We start from the raw sequence: 26,454 nt of genomic DNA, 5'->3' as shown, positions 1-26,454 counted from the left end.
TGCCACCCTGGGCTGCCTTTCTCCCCCCGCACCCCTCCTCAGCTTGGCTCCAGGGTGCCCTGTGGTCCAGGGCCCAGTCAAAGAAGCCATCACAGCCTCCAGCTGCCGGCCAGGGACTGGTTGGGGTCAGAGAGCAAGTAACCTGGCCATGTGGGTCGCAACCAGTGGACGTCGCCCCAGGCACTTTGCAGAAGTGGCGGGGCGCTAAACTGGGGGGGTCACGGTTGAGGGGTGGGTCACCAGGTGGAGAGGGCAGGCAGCCCCCATGGGTCTCGCACCCATTCCTCACCCAGCCAGTGGGGCCAGGCGTGCTCGGTCAAGGCAACCACACCAAGGTCACAGAGTCACAAGCAGGGACCATGCTGACATGGGAAGCAAGCACGAAGGGGAGCTGGGAGGGACAAGGCTTCAAGGAGGTTCCCTGTGGAGCTGGGCCGCCAATGGGGGACAGACACAAACTGCCGCTGCCCACTGCCCCGCTGCCCGAGCGCCTGCCACAGGCCGAGGCTCCTCCCCCAAACAGCACGGCAGCCCCCCACCCCCACCCCAGCGCCGGCGGCGGGGTGGCCCCACTTCCCACACGACAACACTGAGGCTCAGAAAAAACGGTTGTGCGGCTTCTCTCCCCCTGCCCCGTGAGAAACCGCCCACCTAATTCATGCGGGGGCTTACCCAAGGCTACACGCACCGCCACACGCACATCTTCTGTCCCTCCGCGGCCTCCTCCCCGTGGGGCAAGGCTGTTCTCGAGCCCTGGGGCAGGCGGAATGAGGCCCCCCCCCCGCCCCGCCCCACCCCACCCCACCCCACCCGGCCCCGCCCCGCCCCGCCCCAGCAGTGGCCACATCCTAATCCCCAGGACCTGTGGCCATGTTCTAAGAAGGGGATTTAAGGCAGCAGCTGGAATTAAGTTTGCTAATTAGCCGCCCTTCCCGCCCTTCAGACACGGAGAGTATTCTGGATTTTCCAGGTGAGCCCAATGAAACCACAGGGTCCTTATAAGTAAAAGAGAGTGGCAGGAGGATCCACGTCAGCTGTGAAGGGGGAATGGGGTCTCTAGAAGCCGGGAAAACAAAAACAAGGAACCCTCCGTCAGAGCCTCCACCCAGACGGCAGCCCACCGGCACTGGGCTTGGGCCCAGCAAGTCCCACCGTAGACTTCTGACCTCGGGGACTGCAGAAAAACAAACCCGTTGTTTTTAAGCTGCTGAATTTGGGGTGATTGTGGCGGCAGCCACGGGAAACAAACACGTTACCCTTTTTACAGAAGAGGAAACTGAGGCTCAGAGTGGCTGAGCAGCTCACCTGTGATGAAGGGAGGGGAGAGGTGGGATTCCAGCCACGCTGCTCCCCCAGAGTCCGAGAGTCTCGGGCCTCAGGAGGATCCGCCGGCTGCTGGCCGGGTTACCGCGGGGCCACGCCTCGGAGGGTCGGCGGTGGCGGGGTCTGAGCCCAGGTCTGCAGGTCTGCTGGCTCCTTCCACAGCTGCCTGGGGTAACGGGGGCTCATTAACGGAGGTTTAGGAAGGGGAATAAACGACATGGTCAGAAGTAGGACGTGAAGTATTGGGGCCAGGGGTCGCCACCTCTGAGCCATGCTGGATGCCGGACCTCCCACCCAGGTGCCACCGCCCAAGCCTGGAGGTGGCAGGGCGAACACTAAAACTGGGGACTGGGCCGTGGAGAACTTCCCGCGTGGAAGGAAGAAGGGAGGGGCAGAGGGAGGAAGGCACCGGAGCTGGGCAGGAGGAGCTGGGTGCTGAGGGAAGCAGACACTGAGAATTCGGGCATGAAAGGCTTCCTCATGGGGTCCGTACGTCTCACCCACGACGTTTAAGGGATGCAAGTAAAAAGATGCAGTGACTTTTGAGTTAAAATTACTTCTAGACTCCATTGATTAGGATGGTTACTACAGGGTTGGCCAAAAAGTCTGTTACATTTTTTTTTCCCTGTGACAGTTCTCATAGCGCTTACTTGTCTTTAACATCATTTGAAACAATTTTGTTAGACTGTATTGTGACAACAGTCATATCAGTGTGCATTAAAAAAAGAACTTATCAAAACCGGTGAATTTCTGTGCAGCCATTTAATAGTAAAGATGGAAGATACACAACATTTTCAATATATTGAAATGCAAAGTAAAAATGCAACTGAAATGCAAAAAATTTGTGCAGCGTATGCAAAAGGTGCTGGGATTGATCAAATGTGTCAAAAGTGGTTTGTGAAGTTTCTTGGTACTATTGACATTTTGGCCAAATAATTCTTTGCTCTGGGGCTGTCTGATGCACTGGTGTTTAGTAGCACCCCTGGCCTCCACCCTCTAGAAGCCAATAGCGGGAGATAGCCGACATACTCAAAATATCCAAATCAATAAAGTTAATGATGAAAATGAAAAATGTGTCTCTTATAGTATAGAAAAAAAACCCATGTGGACTTTTTGGCCAACCCAATACTAAAAAGAAAAAGCCCATTAAGCAAGTGTTGGTGAGGAGGTGGCAGGACCAGAACCCGCTGCACTGCCGGTGGGAGCGTCAGGGGGTGCAGGTGCGGGGAGAGCGGTGTGAAGCCTCCTCGGAAAAGTCCAGCAGAATCACCGCACGACCCAGCCATTCTGCCTCCGGGCGAAAAGCCAAAAGATGTAAAATCAGAGACTTGAACGAGCATTTGTACACCCATGTGCATAGCAGCATCACTCACAATCGCAGCTCAAACGTCCATCCGTGAGTAAATGGACAAATAACATGTGGTCGAGCCCCACGTGGAATATTACTCAGCCTGGAAGAGGAAATCCGCACACACGCTCTAGCTCTGGTGCACCTGCAGGTCCGTGTGCTAGGTGCAATAGGCCAGTTACAGAAGGGCGGATCCTGCATGATGGCCCACACGAGGTACCGAGAGGAGCCAGGTTCACGGAGACAGAAAGTGGACGGTGGCTGTCAGGGCTGGGGGGACGCGGGAGAGGTGTTAGTGTTTAAAGGGCCTGGAGTGTTCATCTGAGGCGAACAGAATGTTCTGGAGACAGGTGGTGGTGATGGCTGTGTAACAGCGAATGGGCTCCGTGACACTGAACTTCAACATGGTGAATTTTGTTACGCGTGTTCTACCCCAAGAAAAAAGAAAAACTTACTCCTAGGCTCTCGGCCTGTGCTCCCTGCACACGACACGGTGGGTCACAGTGTCACCGGACAGAGAACGTCACTGGAGGTGGCCTCTTAGCTCCCTGTCCAGAAGGGAGCCCCCTCTCTGCCAGTAACCGCTGTCCCAACCTCACCCTCGACTCAGCAGCTCGAAGGATCTTGGGGTCCTTGGGTAAACATTCACTTACAAATCCACATTTCATACGTCACACAAAAGGGGGAGCGTGGGGGCTGCAATGTAGCAGGAAGGTGGTCAGGGAAGGCTGCCCAGAGGAAGCCCCACTTGAGTTGGGTTTCGAGGGACAGGCAGGAGTCAGCCAGGCGAAGACCAAGGGGGGACGGTGTTCCTGGCAGGAGACACAGTCGGTGCTCCGGGCTTGCTGACACCTCAGCGGTGGCAGGAGGGTGGTGACTGCTGGGGAACGGCTCAGGGAGGCAGCCTGCCGTTTCCCATCCAGACAGTAAGTCAAGGCCAAAGCGCTTCTTTAAAAAATAATTTATTCCACACATCTCCTGGTAGGCTCCTCCGCCCACTGGTCCTGGGTGGCAGCTGTTACCCAACTGGTCTTCCCCTCCAGAACCAAGGGGGCGTCCCCCACACAGAGAGCACTCGGTTCCCAAGGCAGCATGGATCCCCCCTCCCTAGCCTCGGGATGGGACAGGTCATTCGTCTGTCTCCCACCTCTCACTGCCCCTTGCCAGGGTGTCATTAGCTGATGACCAGACTATTTTTTTCTTAAACTCAGACAGCCTCAAGCACCTGTCTTGTGGGGACTCCCCGGGGGCAACCCTTGTCCTCCGAATCGGCCAGGTGCAACACGGGGCGTCCTCAGACAAAATGCTCATCACTGAAGTGTGGGGGGCGGCAGCCCCCTCCCCCACGGCCGGCACCCGGGGACCTTTGGCGGGGCCAGGAGGATGGCCGGCCCCGACGCTGTACGGCCTTCAGAGCCTGGTGCTGGTGGGCGTGTGGCAGAGCCCTCCCTGAGCAAGTGGGCGTGGTCCTGCGGTCCGGTCCTTGGACGCCAAGGCAACAGGTGAGAGGTGAGGGTGGCTTGAAGGGGTCCTCCAGGGGGGTAGTGGCAATCACAGTGGTGCTGCCTGTGAACAGGCTGGGCTGTGCATTTGGGGAGGGCTTTCCTCCACCTCCGTAGTCCCACGGCGCAGGAGGGTACGTGGAAAGGGCGCCCGTCCCGCGGTGGGGGAGGGGCTCGTCCTTGTCCTCAGAGGGCTGTAAGCCACGCAGAAGGGACCTCCAAAGGCCCTGGACCTCGGGGCCAGGCAGTTCCGTCCATCTTGCTCTCCTCGCTCAAAAACAGAGTCCCTGCTGCTAAGTGCTAAGCATGGCCCGCCAACGGGACACCCCTAGTGACTCACTAGGGGACATCTGGGGAACAAGGTTCCTTTTTATTCTCTTAATAAAAAGAAAATCACTTGTACCCTTTCCAGGGTGACTTGGCAGTCTCCAAATAGCATCATTACAAAAACAGGTTTCTCTCCTTCGTCTTGCTTCTGTGTTTCTTTCCTTGGCCTCTTTGTTCTGCTGAAGCACAGAAGATGCTTCCATCAAGAGCTGGTCTCAGAGTAAAAAAATAATAAAAGATTCCGTGATGTGATAAAAATGAGCCTAAAAGGACAGCTGGATCCTGCACGCCAGGCCCTGGAAGGAAAAGGTAACTCGGGCGCTTGGGTTCCACTCGATTCAGCGATGCAGCGCAAATGTCTTAAGAGACAAAACGAGCACTTCCTGCCGATGGACAAGAGGCTCTTTCCGCCGGGAAGGGGCCCTCCTGATCGGTTTATTGAGACAGGAGTGCGTTGGCGGCCAGTGACCCTGCAGAAATGCCCAGGGCATTTTTTTTAAAAAAAGCAAACCCAAGGTCCTGGCGAGGGCCTGCGGTCGGCGGGTTTTCTCCTGCCCCCGAGCTGCGAGCGGCCGGCCGAGGGGCGGGGCTCAGGTGGAGGCGGGGCTGTCCATGGTGGACAGCAGGTGAGCGACGCGGGCCCGCTCGGCTGGGCTGATGTGCTGGCTCATGTGCATCATGCAGTCCACGGCCACCTCGGGGTTTTCCTGGACCAGGCTGCAGGGGGCAGGAGAGAAGGGCTGGGGGTCAGGGCTGCCCCTAGTCCAGTGGGCCTTAGGGTGGCCCTGAGAATCCCCGTGCAGGGCCAGGTCATCCCAAACCCCTTCCTGCTGTGGTCACTGTGGGGGTGACGGTCCTGTGGGGGGTCAGGACAGAATGTGGCCTGAGGGTCAGAATGCCTCGAGGATTAACAGCGGACCCTCTTGGTCACTAGTTGTGTGACCTGAGGCATGTCGTTTCCCCTGAACTTCAGCCTCATGCCCCTAATGGGGTCCCACGTAAGCCACCACCTTCCTCCCAGGGGGCCCCATGGGAACGGGAGGAGCAAGTCGCCCAGGAAGGTGATACCAATGGGGAGCTAGCAGCCTGAGGCCCACTGAGTTAGAAGGTGGGTTCTGTAGCTGTGACCTTGGACAAGTCACCGCATACATTCCAACAACAATGGTCACGAATTGAAACCACTGCATCCCCATGCCTCTGGGGAGCTGCGGCCTCTGGGCAGGGGCCCAGGGGCTGTGCCGTGGACCTTGGTGCCCAAAGCTGAGGCCGAACCCGGGGACGCTGCAGTGCAGTGGTTTCTGCTCTGGGGATGGACAGCTGGAGGCCACTCCTGGCTCTACACTTGCTGTTCGGTCCAAGGGACGGGCGGGCCACTCACCCCCGGATGGTCTTGAGCACCGAGTCCCGCTTCAGGTACTTGATGTTCTCGTGTATGGCGGAGCGCAGGCCGTCCCCCACCTGCCAGTGCTGCTCCAGCCACTGTACCACCATCTGGTTGTTGTCCCACAGGTAGGCCTGGGGAGGGGGCAGAGGCTGCTTCACACAGGGACCCCGCTGCTGCGCAGGCCCACCCTTGGCGCCCCGCAGAGACCACCCTCCCACCCGCCCTGTCTCCGGCCCCAGCCTACCTTGACAGCCCCCTCCGTCTCCACGAACCAGCGGCGCAGCATGGACTGGATGTGCACGTGGCTCAGCTCGCTGCTGACCTGCAGGATCTCCTGCTTGACCTGGTCCTCCAGCAGGAGGCGGCGCAGACGCCAGTACAGGAAGGTGCGTGAGGTCTTCCACTCCAGGACATCCTGCGAACAAGCGCCGGGCCTGAGCACCAGGAGAGGGCGGAGGGATACACAGGACGCCGCCCGGGGCGGGGCCCTGCAGTGTGCGCAGGCTCTGTGATGACTCCCATTTCACAGGACAGACCTTGAGGCCTGGGGAGGCGAAGGCACCTGCCTGACAAGTGGCAGAGCCGGGGCTTTGCCAGGCCTCTAGACTGGCTCACCAGGGGCATGGAGGGCTTAGCACGGGACACAGGGGCAGCAGCTGACCGCAGGATGTCCTCTGGGCGGTGGGGCGATAGGGTGGGGGTCGTTGTGATCAGTGAGTGGTGGGTGAACACAGGACAGAAACACCGCTTCCCAAATCTGGCTCAGCAGTTACAGACACACACACACACAGATCAGACTGGTGGTTTCCAAACCTTGCTGCCTATTGGAATCTCTTGGGGGACTTTAAAAAAAATCTGACGCCTGATTCCCACTCCAGAAATTCTGATGTCATTGGTCGGGAGAGCCACCTGGGCACTAGGTTTGTTTTTTAAGCTCCCAAAGTGATTCTAACACACAGTGTTGGAGTCCAAATCTCTTCCCAGTGTTGGAAGCCACGTAACCTTAGGATGGGCCATTCATACACTGCCCCTGGCCACCGCTGCCGCAGGCTCTTACAGAGATGACGCCCTTCTCCAGCATCCTGCCCGGCGTGTCCTGGAGGTCGGCGAACTGCACCGCCACCTGGTGGTAGATGGGCAGCAGCAGGTCCTCCCGGGCCTTCAGCTGGCCTTCCAGGTCCTTGCGTTCTTTGTCCGAGAGCTCAGACTTTCCTGCGGGCCAGGGCAGAAACCAGAGTCCCGTATGCAGGGCAGCCCCGAGCTTTCACTCTGACTGCACCCCCAAATGAAGCCGCTCACACAGTGTCAGGAACACACCCACAGTGCGAGACGGCATTCAGCTGGCAACTTTAAGAACACTGCCCCCTCTCATAAGACCCGGCCTGCCTGCAGGATACCAGCAGCTACTATTTTAATACATATTGCCAACTGTGTATAAGAAGAGAATAGTATAAACAACTCTAGGCCAACTCAACAACTTTGACAAAATAGACAAATTCCTTGAAAGACACCAACTATCAAAGCTCACCCAAGAGGAAACAGATAATGCCAATAGTCCTATACATCAGGAAGATACATTTTTAGGTAGAGACCTCCTACCAAAGATTTAGAGACACACAATGCCAATTCAAACTCAGCAAATAAGAGGGAACATTTCCCACTCATTCCATCAGATCAGCATCACCATGACAACAAACCGAAGAAATCACACACACACACACACACACACACACACACACACACACACACAAATCTTGGGAACAGCGCAGTTATAAAGACACGGCCACCTAACATGGACTTGTAAAGACAGTTCCACCTGAGGCTGCAAGTGACACAAAGCTATCACTCAAACAAAACCAGTGAACTATAAATACTTCATGTCTGATTGGAAATTCTAAAGGAGCATTTTGGTACCAAAATTCTGATGTTCCTCATTGGTCCAACATACTTCAACGGTTATACTTTGCGTTTGATGAGAAATAAATTCACGAAAGCACTATCTATGTTTTTTAATGTTAACGGGGTTCACTGGCTGTATGTGGACATTTAGAGTCTCTCACAAGTCTGTAGCCATGTTTTGCTACGTCTTCGCTTTACTCTTAACGGACCAGAAGCCTCCAACAACAGAGGGGCCCGGGTCTCTCGACCTCTCTGAGAGGTGGTGCGTTTTGGACCCTCTCACCTAACTGCTCCACGAGCTTCTTGTAAGTGCTGTCAATCCTCCTCATGGCCTTTACCAGATCTTTCTTTCGGAACTTAATCTCCACTGTTCCCTCCGGCTCCAGGACACCCCCCCTGAAGAAGAAAGAAAAGAGGCAGGGGTGAGGTGTGTGAGGGGGGCCCCCAGGAAGTGACACACAGACAGCCAGGGTCGTGGGGCTGAAGCACGAGGACCAGGAAGTCTGGGCGTCTGTCCTCAGCTCTTTCACAGACTCCCTGTGTGACCTTGGGCAACTCACGTTCCCTCTCTCTTCATCTGCTTCTGTATCCATAACATGAGGCACTGAGTCTACTTTTTAAAACAAAATTTTGCGAACTCTGGAAGGCCCTTTCAGTTCTAAGAGTGTATGACTTTCTCCAGAACAGCACGACCCTCCTGCTCCTCAACCACAGTTCTTTCTGACCTTCCTAATGTCCCTCCCCTAGAGCCAACATGGTCCCGTGTGAGCTGCCCTGCCCTTTCCAGCGCTCTCTCTTACCCCTTAGTCTCCTCCTACCCTCTTTTCTTCTGATAGCTTGGAAGCCCTGAGGGATGCTTTACGTACCTCTGAGCTTCCTGGCAGCCAGAGTGAAAAGTTAAAGAGGCTGCTGTCCAGGCACACTGAAGGCAGGACAGGTTTAGCTCATTTGTACCATATCAAAATGCCTAGCATTGCCTGGTATACAGTAGGTACTCAATAAACATTCACTGAATTAATGAATGAATAAGGGAGTGAACACAAGAATGATGCCTGTATTTTGGGCAAAACTGCGCTTAAGGCCTTTATATGCCGCATGGTATGTAGCAGTGAGTTGTCACTTTGAAGGCACTCAAACACTGTGTTGCAAGTGTTACTGTCATCATCCTTTCTGTAAGAGTTCCTGGGATGAGTTCCGCTCGCTGTAAAGAAGGACCAAGGAGGTTTTTCTCCCCTGAAGAACTGGGATCCTCTCACACAAGTATTCATTTGGTCATTTGTTTGGCCACCCACTGGGAGTTACTGTGCTAGGCCCTGGGTTATAAAATTGGGTAAAATACAGCCCCCAAGGAACTCATAGCTTTGGGAGAGACTTGAAGTTTAGTGAAAAATAGATGACTGGTCATATTTCCCTTTTCATCCTGGCTGCCAGGAAGCTCAGGTGCTTTTCAGCTTTCCTTATTTGATTGCCAACTTCCTTGGGAAGCAGATGAGTACAAGTTATGATAGAAAGGACAACTCCTCTACCACCTCTGTGCTTCAGCCACTTGCTCTACTGAGAAAATCCAACTGGACACTGGATGTTCGTTTCGGGTAAAACTGGAGGCTCTCCATCCTTCAGAAACTCAGAACACCCCCAAGATGCCTAGCCAGTGGCTCCAAGGTGATGGGGCCGCAGGACTGGCAGGGAGAACAAGAGGAGGCTGAGCCGGGCTGAGGGCGACACACCCACCTGCTCTCCTTGTCCGCGTACATCTCTATGCACAGAGGGTTGATGGTGGAGTCCAGCACCACCCAGGAGCCTCCCCGGAGCTCCGCGTAGGGCGGGATGTAGATGAGGATGGGCTGCTTGTACTGCCGGAGGCCGTCCACAATGTAGGCTCCGAACTTCAACACCTGATCGTACATGTCTGAAAAGCAAAGGGAGGCAACCGCTTGGTGAGGCGACCTCAGGCCCCAGCACTCGTCCCCAAGCAAAGCCCCTGCTGTCCTGGCGGGCCCGGGGAGGTGTGTTCAGCGGGGAGGCTTCATGGCGCCATGGGAAGGCCACTGGGCCAAGAGTCCAGAGCCGGACCAGGCACCGGCGGCTCTACCGTCTGTTTCATAACGGGGAGAGCTGTGTGTCCGAGTGACCTTGGGAAAGTCACTCCCCTTTCCTGGGCCCCCACAGCCCCACCCTAAAGGGAAGCGTAGAGAGTGGCTGAGCTCTGAGTCTCCCTTCAACTCCGCACTCTCCCACCGTTTCCAGCACACGGAATCACGCGGTCCCTGCCCTCCTGCCCCTGAGCGGCACGGCCCTTATTTTCCAGGGGACACCAAGGCATGCCCCCCAAGTGCCGAGCGCCCTGCATGGAAACAATGATGTGATAATGAAATCAACCGTGACCACACCGAGAAACACCGCCACGTGCCAGAGATGGGTTCAGCGAACCCTCACCTTGGCGCTCTCTGAGGTTGGCCCTGTTCTCATCCCCCTTCACAGAGGAGGGAAACTGAGGCTCGGAGAGGGCACCCAGCTGGCAAGGACTCACACCAGGCCTGCCAGGCTGACAGCACCCCACTGACAGCCATGGTGGCTTGAAACACACTCGGGGCCCCTAAAAAGCGCTCGTCCAGCTGCCAGGTCACGGGGGCTCACGGCGGCCTCTGAGGAAGGCAGGGCGGTCTCACCTTCTCCTCTTCCCAAGTGCCGACGTGAGCACCCAGTCCCCGGGCAGCTCTGGGGCTGCCCCTGCCCACCCTGCCACTCATGGCGTGACCTCCGGCAACTCACACCAGGAGCCCCTGGTTTTCCACCTGTGAAAGGGGCTGCTGCCGGGACTGCTCCCGCCCTCTGGGTTGTGGGGGGCTCAGCTAAGATGGCAGTGGGACCACCTGCAGGGGAGGCTGTCTCACCTTTCATGCCACCAGAGAAGCCCCTCCAGTTGGCAAAGATCATCAGGGGCAGCCTCTCCCGGTTGAAGTCCTTGATGACCTGGGCTGTCTTGTAGGCCGAGTCCGGGAACCACACCTGGCCTGCCTGCTGGATGATCTGGAATGCGGAGCCAGCTGCGTGAGACCTCTGTGCCAGAATGGCCTCGGGGCATGTGACAGGGCGGGGGGGGGGGGCATCCGGACAGCACTGGTGCCAACACCAGGGCCAGGGCTCACAGGGGGGCCCCAAGCTGGTCTCTAGAGCCCCGATGGAACCTCACCCTGTAGCCCAGAAAGGCTCCTGTTGCCCATTCACAGGCTCAGAAGTGCCCCAAGCTAGTCAAGGTCACAGAGTAGGATGCCAGGACCCGCCCTGTGGCCTCTGAGCCCCTTGCAGAGGCCCAGCCTAGAGTCATCAGCAGGGGTGGGGCGAGAGGGAGGAGGGATTGCCAGGGACCTGCTGGCACCCTCTGAGGAAGAAGGGAGGTGGCAGAACCCACAGGGAGAGTGCTGGAGACATGGCGCTGAGACCCCTGGGGCCACATCTCCTGTGTGTTTCTGAGCCGGCGAGGCAGGTACGTGACCTGCCTGTCGCTGCGCCGGCTGAAACAGCAGCCCCAGCTCCCCAGTCCCTTCACCTTCGCTTCGGAATCCAGGTTGGCGGGGTCTGCGGGCACCGCCACCTCCACGGTCCGAGTCTCCACGGCGATCACTCCGACAGGGATGCCCCCCAGCCTGCAAGGCGGAGCACAGGTGAGCCGGAGCCTGGGCGGCACCCCCAGGCAGGTCAGGGGGCAATGGAGCCCACCCAGGCCCATTCCATGGGTGCTCCGGAAGTGGACAGTAATGGCCAGGTGGCACTCAGGGACGGTGCTGTTGTCACTGGCTGGTTATTTCATTTATTTACTTTTAACCTTCACCCAAGGACATGTCTACCGATTTTAGAGACAGGGGAAGGAAGAGAGAGAGAAACATCTGTGTGAGCGAGGAACATCAGTTGCCTCCCATACACGCCTGAACCAGGGACCAAACCCGCGACCTTCTGGTACATGGGACGATGCTCCAACCACTTGAGCCACCCGGCCAGGGCCCTGGCAGGTCATCGCTGCCCAAAGCAGTAAGAGCCTCATAAGCCGGCAGGCTGGAAAGGTCCTGCTGGTGCCCTTATTGGGGCCACAGCCGTCATGGGAGGGGAGGGGCGGGCCCGTGCCCGTCTGAGGCAGCGCTGTCTGTCTGCCGGAACTTTACGTGATAATGGCCTCGTTCTCTACCCGTGCGGTCTGTCCAGCACGGCAGCCACGAGCCCCATGTGGCCACTGAGCGCGTAAAACGTGCTGGGTACAACCGAGGAGCTCCCACGCCATCCTCTCTCCTTTTAATTCATTGAAATCTGAGCTGTCACACGCGGCCGGCAGCGACCACACCGGACAGCGCAGGTCTAGACACCCAGGCGCACGGGGCAAGGACGGAGTGACGCTGAGCCTGCAGGAGCTTCAGCTCCCGGGGATGCCGTGATGTCAGAAGCTGTCACCACTAGATCCCAGCCGCCCCGTGCTGCACGTGTGACCAGGTGACTCTATTGTGTCACCCGACAACTCGTGAGACAGGGGAGGGGACAGTAGTCTTCAAATAACGGAAGGACTTCCACGGGGCCAGAGGAGAGTTCGCCTCAGGTTTTAAAAGATGTTTTTACAAGGAAACACTTATGCAGAAGCAACTAGTGCCCATACGAGGCTTAGTGTTTTCCTATGTATCACTGGGAGGTGAGCATTAATAACAATTATCATGAATAATAGCAGCCGCTTCCACTCACGGAGCATTCATGGTAATCTTAAATGCTTAACGTATGTCACTGCTTCTCATCACCGTAACAGTCTTCTGGGGGCAGAACTGGCATCCCCATCTCACAGATGAGGATGTGAGAGGCCAGGGTGGGTAAGGGACGGAGCAGGGGTTCGACCTCGGGGCCAGCGCCAGAGCCTGGACTTGGGGCAGCTACACTGCGCGAGGAATCTGAGTGGTAAATTATGAGGACGCTGCTTCGGGCTCCATCGGAGGAGGGGCTTTCAGGCCACTGGAGTCATCTAAGAAGGTGGCTGCGCACACGGCTGAGGAGGGAGCTGCTCGGCTCTGAAAGCATTCAAGCATTTAGGCCTTTTGCCAGCTGTGGCATATGGCAGGGATTCCCTGCCTGTGGCCCTCCTGACGTGGAATTCAGTTCTAAGCGTCTGTGTAGTTTTCTAGCCAGAGCACCCAGGGCCACCCTCTGATCCCCAGAGAGGTCTGTGTCCCCTGTGGCTAGAGGGCCCTGTCCCGGGGTGGACACTGAGGGCCGGGCTCCTAGCCCCCAGCAGGAAGGTGGCTGAGATGCCTCTTCAGGCCACAGACACATGGAGACTTTATGAAGAAGTTCATCATTCAGGAAACCACCCCCCAGTTAGTCTTCCTTTGGGAAAATCCTGGGCCCGAGAAGGAAAGTGCCCTGGCATCTGCCCAGGAGTCCCAGTGCCTGGTGGTGCCTGGTGAGGCCAGGTGTGGGTAGCCTGCTCCATCCTCAGGGTTACCTGGCACGTCCCGTCACCACGGTCTGGGCCCAGGGCGCCATGATTTCACTGAAGCTGCCCTGGTCGAAGAATCCACTCTGCCAGGATCCCTTCAGAGCTGTGGGCAGAAGGCAGGGGCCGGGGCTGAGGGGCTGGGCTGGTGAGGACACTCAGGGTCTGCTTGGGAGGGCAGACCGCTCTGCGGTGTTTCTAAGGACAGCCTGACCTTGACCTGGCAGCCCAAACACCCCTCTTCCCTGGAAAACCATGCAGACCCCAACCCCCTGCAAAAACAACAAACAGACAAACAAAGAACAGGGCTGCAAAAAACACACCAAGTCAGGAACTCAGTCTGTACAGATTGGAGTCTCCAACCACATCAGCTCTCATCAACGCCCATCACACGGGGACCCCCACTGGAGCCTCTGCCTTTTTTTCCCAAGTGGCAAAGAGCTGATGGATGCCTCTGGAGGGTGGGGTTTCAGAAAGGGACTGTCGCCCCGAATAACCCATCCCTGACCCCTGACCGGCTGGCTGTCACTTAATAACCTTTTACCTTCCCATTTAACAGAGAACGTGTTCCACTGTCCACTGAGAGAGAGAGAGAGAGAGACACGATGTCAGCCGCCCCTGGAGAGGAAGCGGTGACGTAACCCCACACCGAGGTGTACGCGGTGTACGTGGCTGCAGGTTGGACAAGAACCACCGGGCAGCAGGACTGGGGCTCAGGTTGCAGCTGTGGGGGGCTGAGCACCTGGGAACAGAGCGGCCCAACTTCAGCGTCGGCCTGCGGACTGGCCTGGCTACACAGAGAAAACCGACCTAAGGAGTCAGACAACTCTAAACCAAGATACAGCCTGCCCCCTCCCTGCTCACGGGGGAGAAAGGCCAAGAAGCACAGAAGAGAGGCGGCGACCACAGGACCCCCGGTGGGGGCGGAGTGCGGCACGCTCCCGCCAGGCACCTGCCTGCACCCACTGCGGGATGCGCGGGAGATGTCCGAAGGAGGCGGCCTGTGAAACTCTAGACTTGGGCGACAGTGACAGGGGAGCTCAGCTTTCCTGCCATCTGGGTGCCCGGACCGTAATCACATACCTCCAGGGGACACCGTGCTGCTTTCGGAGAGGGAATGACTGTGTGTGCGCGCGAGTGCATGTGTTAACACACATGTGCACGGTGTGTACATGAGCATCTGCACGTGTGTGTGTGTGTAGAAGAGGTTAAACTGCCTGTGCTGGGTAAACTCACGGAGAGCTCCCTTATGAAGGTTTAACCAAATAGAGGGAAGGAGAGAGGGAGGAAGGGAGGAAGAGCAGAGAGAGGAGCCGTCTTTGAAATTCGGATGCGTCAGCCTTGGGTTTTCCACCTATAGAACCTCCGGGCAGTTTGGGGAAGGAGGTCATGACCTCTGCTGCCCCCCTCTCCAGCCATCTGCTGCAGAAACCAGAGGACAGCTCCATCCCTCCTCGGTCAATAGCTCGGGAAAAGCACGGAGCGCTGTCTCAACTTCGCTGTCCGAGTTTGACTTCAGGTGCACCCCCACCCAACACACCAGTGCTCCAGCTCAGGCCCCTCTGTCTCAGCCCAGAAAGCAAACCCGAGGCCTGGGTCTCGGGCAAACGCTGGAGGACTTACTTGGGTGAGGCCTTCCCGCCAGCATCCACCGGGGGTCGTACGGGGCTCTCGAGGGGAAAAACTCAACTTCTCTGTCGATGGGGTCCGTGGGAGTGATGATAGGGACCGGGCTGTGATTATCCTAAGAAAGCAAGCCAGGTCTCTGATTCTGGTCCCTGTGCCCGTCAACAATGCCCGTGACCTCTCTTTGTGCTTCTCTCTCTCTGGTGACGATGATTACGCCTTGCCCTGCCGCCCAGGCCCAAGCCCCACGAGCTCGTCACCACAGCTCTGCGTGGCACGCGGTGAAGGCCTACCAAGTGCCAGGCTCCCAACGTCGCATCCCTGAGTCATCAGGTGACACTCTGCGGGGCACGCTACGGTCACTCCCATTTCACAGATGAGCAAACCGAGACTCAGTTGTCCTCAGGTCTGGGTGCTACTGAGGAGGATGCCAAGAATCCAGTCCCGCCTGACTGTCACCTGAGGATTCTCTATGGTCTGATGTTACCTCTAGGGTTGAGAGGTGATGCCATCCCTTGGCTGTTTTTTTTTTTTTTTAAAGCCAAGGACAACCAGCACAGGGCTGGGTGCCCGAGAGGGAAGGAGGGAGGCATAGAGAAACATTCACCCAGCCACGCCTGCAGGGCTTCCCGCTCCCCGAGCTCCTGCACCACTCGGCAGAGGAACCGAGTGGCCGAGTGCCCCGGATCTAGGCTGCAGCGGGCAGCAGACTGTACCTTCGGCATGTAGGACAGCCACTCCAGGATGGTGTACACGCCCTCGAAGTCGTCCGGCACGGTGACGTGGGAGATGCCGTTGTTGTGCATGATCTGCACGCCGCCCAGCTGGCTGTTGGACGTGTAAACCTCTCTGCCCAGGACCTGCGCAGCCACCGCATGGTTAGCAGGGGCCGGCCGGCCCGGGCCCTCCCTCCTGTTTGGAAGTCACGCCCCTCAGGGGGTCCTCAACCCTGGCTGCACATTAAAATCTCCAGGGAGCTTTCAAAAATCTAGATGCTCAGGCTGCACCCAGATCAGCTCTATTGGAATTTTTTTTTAACTTCTAGACAATTCTAACATGCAGCCCAATTTGAGAAGCAGTGTCTAGTTTGATCACCTGGATTAGGATTACTCGGGGTTACTTTGGCCATCTCCAAAGTGAAACCCTTCCCTGTGTTTCTGCTTCGGCAGGTCTGGGGCAGGGCCTGAGCATCTGCATTTCCAACCAGATTCTGGTGGGTACGGCCGCTGCCAGTGCTGGGGCCAGACTTGGAGACCCTCGGTGGGCTCTCGGCAGACCTCATGTACGGAAGCTTTACAGCGATGGGGAAATGTCCCCATGGAGGGGAGAAAGTGGAATACCAGCCTGCACGTCCGCTGAGATTCTAACCACGTGAAGACAGGCGAGGAGAGGGGAACGCGCCCGAACTCCAGCAGCAGCACAGTTACTCTGGGGGTCTTTTCCCAATTGTCTGCAACGTGCAGTGCTGCGTTAGGGGTTTTAATAATTTTTTAGATTAAATAACTTTTAGAAATTGAGATGTCAGTAATATAAAGCCTAATCCTTTGGCGGTGGTGGTGTTGGGGTGGGGTGGTTTCTAAGAGGCCCAGACATCTGCAAACTGGAAAAGCAGCCCTCGCATCCTGGGAACAATGGCGTGCGGGTTGCACACCGGGAAAACCCCTCAGGGGACCGGGGGATGTTAAATGACCCCAGGCCCCTTCGCCTGTCACCTTGTTGAGCGCGCTGGCTCCCGTGAGAATGATGTGGGAGTTCTCCACCTGGATCACGCGCTGGCCCAGCCTCACCAAGTAGGCGCCGATCCCGAGGGCTCGGCAGGTCACCTGCGGGGACAGGATCCCTGCTGAAGTCCTGAGGGCGACATGCCCGCCCTCGCAGCAGCAGGACCACGAGGGACACAAACAGAAGCCACGGCTTGGCCACTGGCAACCCAATCCAGGGCCAGAGAGCAGAGGCCACGCCTGCCCTTCAGGTCCGCCTGACCCTGGCTTCCTACCCAGGACGAACACGGTTAACCGAGGAGAGTGTTCTAGACGGCCAGACAGCAGACATGGAATGTTCTGGCTCTTCTTCACAAGGCACGTGGGGAGCTCCCCTGAGCTGGGTCGTTCACGAGCTGTGGCAGCTGCTCACACAGCCAAAAGGATGGCTGAGAGTGCGTACAGAACCAGGGAGACCGAGTGAGGGCGGCCCCCGGTTCAGAGGACAGCGGCAGCGTCAATGCCCCGCTGGGGACCACGTGCTGTGTATGGAAGGTCCGTCACGGGGGACGCTGGGTGAGAAGTGCACCAGGCCTCTCCATCCTATCTTGTAACTCCTGGTGAGTCCCAAACTATTTCTCAATGAGGACACACACACACACACACACACACACACACGCAGCTGACTCGTGAACAATGCAGGAGTTAGGGGACTGACCACGCCCCCCACCAGTCAAAAACACACAAATGCCTTCACCTTCCCCAAGCAACTACTAATAGCCCACTGTGGACTACAAGCCTTACCAACAACATAAACAGTTGATTGACATGTAGTTTTATGTTATACATATAGACTGTACACTGTATTCTTACACTAATGTAAGCGAGAGGAAAGAAAATGCTATTAAAAAGATCATAAGGCAAAGAAAACATAGGTACAGCGTTTGTGGAAAAAATCTGGGTACATAAGTGCGTCCACACAGTTCAAAGCCATGCTGTCCAGGAGTCAACTGTGTTTCTATAAAAGACATATGTAATCTGTATGTATAATACATGTAATATAAGTTATGTAATATATATAAGATATATGATGTGCATCTTTTAGAATATATCAGATATATGTCTTTTAATATATTTCAAGATAAATGCATTTTTGAAATATATAAGTATATCTTTTTATATGAGCATATCTTTTTATTTTGAAGCATGTATGAAATGCAGGCAGCATGTAGGTAACATCTAGAACAGAAGCCTGGGAAGACACTGAGGGCCAGCATTTCCCACCTTGGAAACTAAAGACCCCACACTGAGAGGGTCCAGAGGACCAGGTCGCCATTGAAGGTGACCATCGCCCCTCCTGCTCCTAAAAACAGACAATACTGCCAGAAAGGCCAAGCAAGGAGGGGGCAGATACTCACCCAGTTAAAATCGAACAAACATTCTTCTAAATACTTAGCACCTTTTAAATAAGAGGAGATTGGACCCTGATTCAAACAAACCAACTATTAAAGGATATTTTTGAGAGAACCGTTAAAACTGGACTCATCTGGCTTCTGATGATATTAAAGAAACATCGTGGATATTGTTGGGGGTAATAATAGCATATTAGGGGGTAAATCTTTATCTAGTAAAGATCCAATTTCAAATTTACCAATGGAAATACACGAGACAGTTTGCTCAGGGGGCGTCCAACCCGAGACCCTGGGGCCACATGCAGCCCAGGGTGGCTGCCAGTGCGGCCCAACCCAAAATCATCAATTTACTTAAAACATTGAGATGTTTTTGCGATTACGTGTCACAGTGTATTTAATGTGTGGCCCAAGACGACTCTCCTTCTTCTGAGAGTGGTGCAGAGATGCCAAAGGGTTGGACACCCCTGCTCGGAAACACACCGTATCCGGGGCAGAGGGTCTGAGGAAGCGGGAACGGCTCCGTGTGGATGATAACGGTCGGAGCCACAGGAGGAGCACCTGGGCTCTCATGACCTCTCCTCTCTCCTCTGGTGATGCTTTCCAAGTTTCTGTCATGGAAAGCTGAGACATGGAAGAAAACGCAGCGAGTGGGGACTCACCAGGCTAATGGTGACGATCTCGTCGTAAGCCAGGGAGGACTCGCCGGCGATCGTGCCGGAGCCCCGCAGGTTCTCCACGCCCAGGCCGTCCTCCTTCCCGATGACGTCCGTGATCACGTACCTGTGAGCACCCAACCCGAGTCAGAGGCCGAGATCCAGTCCAGGGACGCCCATGGCTGAGGACGCGCTTCCCCGAGGACGCGAGAGGTGGGGGGGGCCGGCGAGGGGAGGGCCCGGGAGGTGCTGATAAAGCAGCCGGAAGTGGGATGAGAGCAGGGGTCCGGAACCCTCAGGACCCGCTCCAAAGTTTCTAGGAGACGGTTTGCAGGCTGTGTTACTGAGATGCCATCTCCGCTGTGCATTCCTCCTCAAGCAATCGAGGATACCATCCGGTCTCCAGAGAGATGCGGGTGTGCGTGGGAAGCCACGCAGCTCACAATCGATCAGCCAGGACGCCACGGCCACCCCCGAAGTGTGGGAGACTCTGGGTGCCCCAACCCCTCAGGGAGTCACATGGCACTTCAGCTCATTAGAGGTTCGGAGGAGGCCTTTGGTGAAGACGCTTATTAGATCTCCTCCATCCCGGTGTCTCCCAACCCCACCTGACACGGAAATTTTTCCTCCTTCTCACATGTTCCCAGCTAACATTCTAGAAACTCAGCCTGGGAAGTTCCGAGTTAGTCACCCTCTCTGAATGAGTCCCCAAGACTTTTCCCGGAAAAGACAGCTGGTAACCTTGATGTTCTCATGGAGCTGAATCCTGCCCTTGCCAGCTTCCCAGGTGACGCTGTGGCATGCGTTTGGCTAATTTGGTTATCAAAGGGGAGCCTGCAGTGCTGTGGACATCGTGGGGATTCGATCTAACTCTCCCTGTGTTCTGTGCCATTGGAGCAAGAGGCACGGCGTACTTGGGGATGACAGGGACGGGGGCACCTCACAGAACACTGCAGGGACTTAAGTCACCAGCACGGAAGCTCAAGGGTGCCCCTGTACACACGCAAACCGCTCGAAGACGCCACCACCAGCCGGGAGACAGAGAGGCAGACTCCCCAGCGGCAGCTGAAATGAGCCCAGGGCACAAGGGAGCCACTGGCTAAGTCATGTACCTGGATTCTCCTTCTTCCTCGATGTGTTTGCAGTGCACGGAGTTCAGGGAGCTGATTCTGGTGTACTCTTGAGGGGTCAAGTACAGGTATTTAAATCCCTTAAAACAAAACAAAAAACTCCAGTGACGCTGTGAATCCAGTTTCCTGCCCATGGCAGCCATTGTTTTTAAAACAATACCAACACTGTAGGGAGGATGTTTGGTAACATGTTAACAACATGTTTACAACATGTTAACATGTCTGATATTGACACCGTGTTGACAGCAGCCATGAACTGAAGATCTGCTACATGCCTTCCACACACCCTAACAACACGACCTCACTTCTTCCCTTGTCGGGTTCTGTTTCTCAATCACCTTCTCTATCGCCCCCTAGGGAGGCTTCCCAGACTTTCTCCATATTCCCAGTCTCCCTCCCCAATTTCATTACAGTGCTCTGTGTGTGTATGTCTGCCTAGAAAAAGTCCTGCCATCATTAACATAACGAGAAGGGTTTGTGCGACATCCATGTAACCTGGCAGCCAAGGAGAGCCTGGAATGCACATGAGTGAACAATGTCGACTTCACTTTACTAGTCAGTGGGGGTGGTACATGCTGTTGAGCGAGCATGTGTACTGTGTGGTCATCACATTCAAAATGACTGGGCCAGTAGAGCAACGAATCTGTGTCAAATTTTGCTTTAAGCTTGAACATTCCTCTGAGGAACCTATTTGGATAATTTGGAAGACTGCAGCTCCAGGCAACTGGTGATTGGCAGCTTCATCGCCACAATGTACCTGTATCACATCTTGTGCAGTTTTTTGGCGAAATACCAGGTGATTCAACCCCACTACAACCCAGATTTGGCGCCCTGCAACTTTTGGCTTTTCCCCAAAACTAAAATCACCTTTGAAAGGGAAGAGATTCTAGACTGTTGATAAAATTCAGGAAAATACAGCAGGGCAGCTGATGGTGACTGGGAAAACTGGATGAGGTCCCAAGGTGCCTACTTTGAAGGGGACTGAGGCTTCATTGTCCTCTGCACAGTGTTTCTTATATCTTCTTCAATAAATTTCTCCATTTCTCATAGTTCATGGTTGTATACTTTCTGCACAGACCTCTATCTCTTGTGTGCGTGGAGGGGGGACGGCACACACGTTTTTGTCCCCCAATACTGCCCCCTTGGGAATGCACACTCTGGTTGCAAAGAATGACTGTCCCCTGCGTTTTCACATTACAAAACATGTACTTTTCTCTCATTCATTTTGCCTTTTATTGCAGCTGGTATCTCTACCTCTCCCAGACAATTTTGAAGAAATCTATGAGGCCAGGAACTCTGTATTTTTCACCTCTACATTCAGGAGACATATATCTGTTTATAAGGATACATTAGCCCAGGGTTCATAAACTTCCACTACTGTTTAGACACGTTTTCCTACTGCCAGGAAACTTTAATACCAAGATACTGTGTGCCTGTTTACGTATGGACATCTGTGCTTTACATAGAAAAAGAGTGATAAGACTGTTTCTACCCCCTTGTGGGTACTATTACCACCCGCCCCCCCCCCGAAAATACACCCCCCAGCGGGGTGAATGACACTGCCGCGCCCCTTCCCGACCACGTACTTTGTGGGGGTCTTCCGGGTCCACCCAAGCCACCTGGAACATGTGTTTAATCTCCTCCGCGAGGCCGATCCGGGCCCCGCTGTTGGCCGCGAGGTAGATTTTGGGGATGCCCTCGGCCCGGGCCCTCTCGGACGCCCGCAGGTACAGCAGGTCCTCCCCCATGCCGAAGGATCCGATGCGGAAGGTGATGTCGTTGCTGATGACGATCACGTCCCGCCCTTCTGGATACTCCCGGGTCTTGAACCGCATCCTGAAGGCCACCATGCCCACCTGGTGACGACACGGATGCCCAAGGAAAAAGGGGTTTGTGGCCGTGGGGGGGAACATTTTCGGAAAGGGCCATTCCAGCCAGGGACCGGGCTCTCTGAGACCTCACCTCGTTTCCGCCGGGGAGTCGGTTCATCTCCACCAGCTGGCCCTGGGGGTCCAGCACGAGCTCCGTGTACGTCAGGATGTCTTTGGGGTACTTGTCTGGGGAGCCCCACATTTTAAAGAGAGCCTGGAGAGAGGGGAGGAAAACACCTGAAGTCATCAGTAGAGAGGCACGTTTTCTAGTGCTTTCTCTTGTTTTACTCATGAGCTACTTAGAGCACACAGAAAAACACGCAGAATAAAAAAATACCCCAGCACCCCAATTGCATGGTTTTGTCAAGCCATAGTATTTCCTTACTTGCTTAAGAGTTTTAAAAAAAGATGTGATTGGAGCCCCTGGTGCACCCCCCATCCCCTCCCTGACCCTCCTCTGCCCATCCACCTGGGGTCACTGCTCCCCTCAGTCGAGTGTCTACCAGTCCCCTGCACGCTTCCATGTTTTCGTTCCAGCATGCATGCATACGTTTAAAACATGCAGTACTACTTTGCATGACTTAATCTTTAAATAAATGGTATTGCCCTGGACACACCCTTCTGCAACTTGCTTTTTCAACTCCCTGATGTGTTTGGGAGAACTATGTGTATTGTAAGTTTAACTCTGGTTTATTCATTTTCCCTGCTATTCAGATTCCCGTGGAGTGAGTATATCACAATTTATGTATTCAGAACTCTTTTTAGGAACATTTCTGATGCCTCTAATTCTACAGTATTACCAATAATGTTGGAATGAACATTTTTATGGTCTCTTCTTATAAACAGAGATGAATTTCACCAGGTATATACCAAGAGTGGCCATAGGGTTTGTGAAATTTCAACTCTGCTTGACATTATCAAATTGCTCTCAAATTTTCTGAGACCCTTCACAGTCCCGGTAAGACCGTTTGGGAAGTAGGAACTCCTTTGCCCACCCCGCCAGACACTTGCCAATACTTGGTTTTGCCAAATATTTTAACACCCGTCTGCTGGGTGTGAAATTGTGTTTTGGTATTGATCCGTCCTTCATTGATTATTAGTGAGCTGAGCACCTTTGAATATGCTTATTGACCAGGTGAGTTTCTCTTTGGCCAATTTCCCATTTATTCCTGCCCAGCTTTTGCAACAGTTTTGCTTTTTGTTTTTTATTTTTTCTAATTGACTTATAAATGCTCTGTAGAAACTACTTCTTTGCTGGTAATGAGCATCGAAACCTGTTCTCCCAATCTGGGCCCTGTCTTCTCTCTTTTGCATAAAGAAATTAAAAAAAAAAAAAACTTATATTTTAGTCCTGGCTGGCGTAGCTCAGTGGATTGAGCGTGGGCTGGGAACCAAAGTGTTGCAGGTTCGATTCCCAGTCAGGGTACATGTCTGGGTTGCAGGCCATGACCCCCAGCAACCGCACATTGATGTTTCTCTCTCTATCTCCCTCCCTTCCCTCTCTAAAAATAAACAAATAAAATCTAAAAAAAAAACCCTTATATTTTAAGGTAGTCAAATTTACAGGTCTTTTCCTGATGGCTGTGTGCTTTTAACTGACTCCAACTGGCTTTAATCCTATTGAAATTTATTTTTGTAAACTGTAATAAATGAGGTAGAAATCAAGATCTGTGTTTTCAGTTAGATAAGCAGTTTTCTTGTACCTTTTAGTGAAGTGTATTTCCTGGACTTGTGATCCCCCACCCCGGGCATTCTAGAAGGTTCTGTCCGGGAGTGGGTCTCCTTCTAGGCTCCTTTCTGCTCCGCTATTCTGTCTGTCTGGCCCCGTGACAGTCACACTGCACTGCACTGCACTGCCTACTGTGGCGTGAAAATAAGGACTGACATCTGCTAAGACGCGTCCTCTTGATCTCTGTTCTTTATCAAGATTGCTTTTGCTTTTCATGGGCTTTTGCTTTTCTATATGAACTTTTAGGTTTCACCCAAAAACTCTAGAATTACAACGAATGCATTAATTTGAACAGAACTAATATCATTATGATATTGAATCTTCTCATCATTTGTGAACCTAATATATCTCTCAGTAATGTTTTAAGATTTTTTCCATAAAGGTCTTATATGCCTTTTATTCAATTTATCCCTAGGAAACCCTATAGTTGATCTTAATATTGTAAGAGGCATTTTTTCCCTAATTTTATTTTATGATTACTGCTGATCTGTGAGAATGCAATTAAGTTCTGTATATTGATCTTGCATCTAGCGATCTTGCTTTGTTGTCTAGTTCTACAGATTCTCTTGGATTTCTTACATAGACACTTATATAATCTGCAAAAAAACCCACTGTTTTGTTTTTCTTTCCAGTTTTTATACCTTTTGTGTCTTTTTCTTGTCTTATTACATTGGCTAGGACCTCCACAAAAAATGTCGAATAGAACTGGTGATAATGGCTGATTCTGTCTTACACCTGTCTTTAAAAAGAATACCTTTACTATTTTACCATTAGGTTTTATTAATTTTACGTTGACACCATTTATCAAGGTAATTTCCCTTTCTTTCCTAGTTTATTAAAAGTTTTTATTAGGAACAAATGTTATCTTGTCAAATACCTTTTTTATACCTATTGATAAACATAAGTTTTTTCTTAATCTATTAAAATGGTAAATTATATGAATAGACTTCCTAATATTATTAAATCATATAAGCAGTTATAAGATAAATCCTACTTGGCCCTGGCCAGGTAGCTCAGATGGTCAGCACATCATCCCAACGTGCCAAGGATGCAGGTTCAATCCCTGGTCAGGACACACACACAGTGAATGCATAAATAAGTGGAACAACAAAACCATGTTTGTCTCTCTCCCTTCTTTTCTTTCTAAAAATCAATAAATAATAAAAAAAAGATAAACCGTACTTGGTCTAAATTTTTTAAAAAATCATTACTGGATTTTACTTGTTAATATTTTATTTATGACTTTTTTGTCATGCTTATAAATGAGATAACAAATTTCCCTACTTCTCATGTTCTTATCTGGGATTAATACTAAGGTAATAATAACCTGATTAAATGAATTAAGAAGCACTTTTTTTTCTGCTCTCTAAACAACTTGTATACAAAGAGAATTATCTATTTTTTTGAAGTTTCAATAAAAATTGTTACAAAACCATCTGGGCACAATTTTGAGTGAATAGATTCTTTTTAAACTATTAATTCAATTTCCTTTTTTAAAAAATTATTTATTTATTTTTTAGAGAGGGAAGGGAGGGAGAAAGAGAGAGAGAGAGAAACATCAATGTGCAGTTGCTGGGGGCCGTGGCCTGCAACTCAGGCATGTACCCTGACTGGGAGTCGAACCTGCGACACTTTGGTTCGCAGCCCACGCTCAATCCACTGAGCTACGCCAGCCAGGGTAATTCAATTTCTTTAATGCTTATAATCTGTTTAGATTTTCTATTTCTTCTTTAGTCAGTTTTGATAAGATATATTTTTCTTGGAAATTTTTCATTTCATCTAAGTTTCCAAATTTATGGGTTTTCTGCAGGATTTGGTTTCCTCATCTAAAAGAAAGGGGATGGATCTGTCCCTGCTTTGTCTGTTTCTTATCCTGTATCCCTCCAGGTCAGAGGCAAAAGGATACAGACAATGACAATCTCACTCATAAAAGTTTCCATTTATTAAGCATCTACTAAATAATATAAATTTCTCACAGCAACCTTGTGAGCAGGAACCTGAAGCCCAGAGAGGGGAAGGAACTGGCCCAGAGACACACAGGGGGCAAAGGACAGACCCAGGATTCAAGCCCAGACCCGAGGGACGTTACACGGCGGCTGTGCCCACTGGCCTGCGTCTCCTCTGCTGGAAGCCAGCAGATGCCTTGCTGCCTATGGTGGAAGGGCCGTACCCGGTTTCACAAATGTCATTCACAAGGCAGTTGGAGGTGGGTAATGAATGTCCACACCAACAATGCCACGTGCTCGGTCACCTCGAAAGGCCCTGCTCCTTGAAGAAAATAAAGGCACGGAAAAAAACCCTTGAAGGACACACACTAAAATGTCACTGCAGTCATCAATGGTGGAGAGATCGCATATGGGTGACATTCTATTGGCTTATTCCTATTTTTCTGTGTTTCCCAATGTATACTTTAATAATCAGAAAAACATAACAGAACATTCGTATTTTCTTAGAACATTCCTTTAGAGCAGACTAAAAATCCCTCACAGCTGTGACCCCATCCTCTTCCTCGCGGTCTGGCTACCCGGAGAACGGAGCCAGCCTGGCAGGCAGCAGGGACTTACTAAAACAGCAGCACAGAGACCAGAAGGAGACACGTCGGAACGTTCAGCAGTGTGTCTTTAGGACACGGAACCGCGTGAGTCTCTTCCCTCTCCCACGTTACACTCTGACATTTCTACATTATATTGCTTTACCGCTGGGGCGAGCCTGGGCTTCTCTTAGGGAGAGGTGTTAGGAAGTCATCGCAAATCCTACAGCTGATCCTTGAACACGGGTGCGACCCGCACAGATCCACGTGTACGCAGGTCTTTTTCAATAACTACCATAAATGCATTTTCTCTTCCTTATGATTGTCTTAATAACATGTTCTCTAGCTTACTGTATTATAAGAACACAGTATAGAATACGTGTAACATACAAAATAGGTTAATTGACTCTGTTATTGGTAAGGCTTCTGTTTTAACAGGAGCTTATTATCAGTTACGTTTTGGGGGAATCAAAAGCCACGTGCAAATTTTCAACGGCACAGGAGGCTGGCACCCCCAGCCCCCCATACTCTTCAAGGGTCAAATGTCATTTCT

At 52.8% G+C, this 26,454-nt stretch overlaps 1 protein-coding gene across 3 annotated transcripts in view; it reads right to left on the bottom strand.

Moving 5' to 3' along the window:
- Nucleotides 1-3,615: 3,615 nt before the first annotated feature.
- ACACB (acetyl-CoA carboxylase beta) overlaps nt 3,616-26,454 on the bottom strand; it is a 94,856-nt gene continuing 72,017 nt past the window's right edge. For all 3 annotated transcript variants that reach the window (XM_045844277.1, XM_045844278.1, XM_045844279.1), the window contains 16 exons: nt 21,734-21,856; nt 21,358-21,627; nt 19,754-19,851; nt 18,648-18,768; nt 16,589-16,699; nt 15,593-15,736; nt 14,874-14,994; nt 13,260-13,356; nt 11,334-11,430; nt 10,678-10,813; nt 9,515-9,692; nt 8,067-8,179; nt 6,942-7,096; nt 6,129-6,299; nt 5,879-6,015; nt 3,616-5,217 (listed from right to left, as the gene is read on the bottom strand). In XM_045844277.1, the coding sequence (XP_045700233.1) occupies nt 5,091-5,217; nt 5,879-6,015; nt 6,129-6,299; nt 6,942-7,096; nt 8,067-8,179; nt 9,515-9,692; nt 10,678-10,813; nt 11,334-11,430; nt 13,260-13,356; nt 14,874-14,994; nt 15,593-15,736; nt 16,589-16,699; nt 18,648-18,768; nt 19,754-19,851; nt 21,358-21,627; nt 21,734-21,856 (2,199 nt within the window). In that variant the 3' untranslated portion in view covers nt 3,616-5,090. The remainder of the gene's footprint in view (nt 5,218-5,878; nt 6,016-6,128; nt 6,300-6,941; nt 7,097-8,066; nt 8,180-9,514; nt 9,693-10,677; nt 10,814-11,333; nt 11,431-13,259; nt 13,357-14,873; nt 14,995-15,592; nt 15,737-16,588; nt 16,700-18,647; nt 18,769-19,753; nt 19,852-21,357; nt 21,628-21,733; nt 21,857-26,454) is intronic.

The sequence above is a fragment of the Phyllostomus hastatus genome, unplaced genomic scaffold (genome assembly GCF_019186645.2).
Source record: "Phyllostomus hastatus isolate PE091 unplaced genomic scaffold, TTU_PhHast_1.1 phas_contig_1162, whole genome shotgun sequence".
NCBI lineage: Eukaryota > Metazoa > Chordata > Mammalia > Chiroptera > Phyllostomidae > Phyllostomus > Phyllostomus hastatus.
The sequence above is the reverse complement of the archived record's forward strand: the minus strand, read 5'-3'. Positions and strand labels throughout refer to the sequence as shown.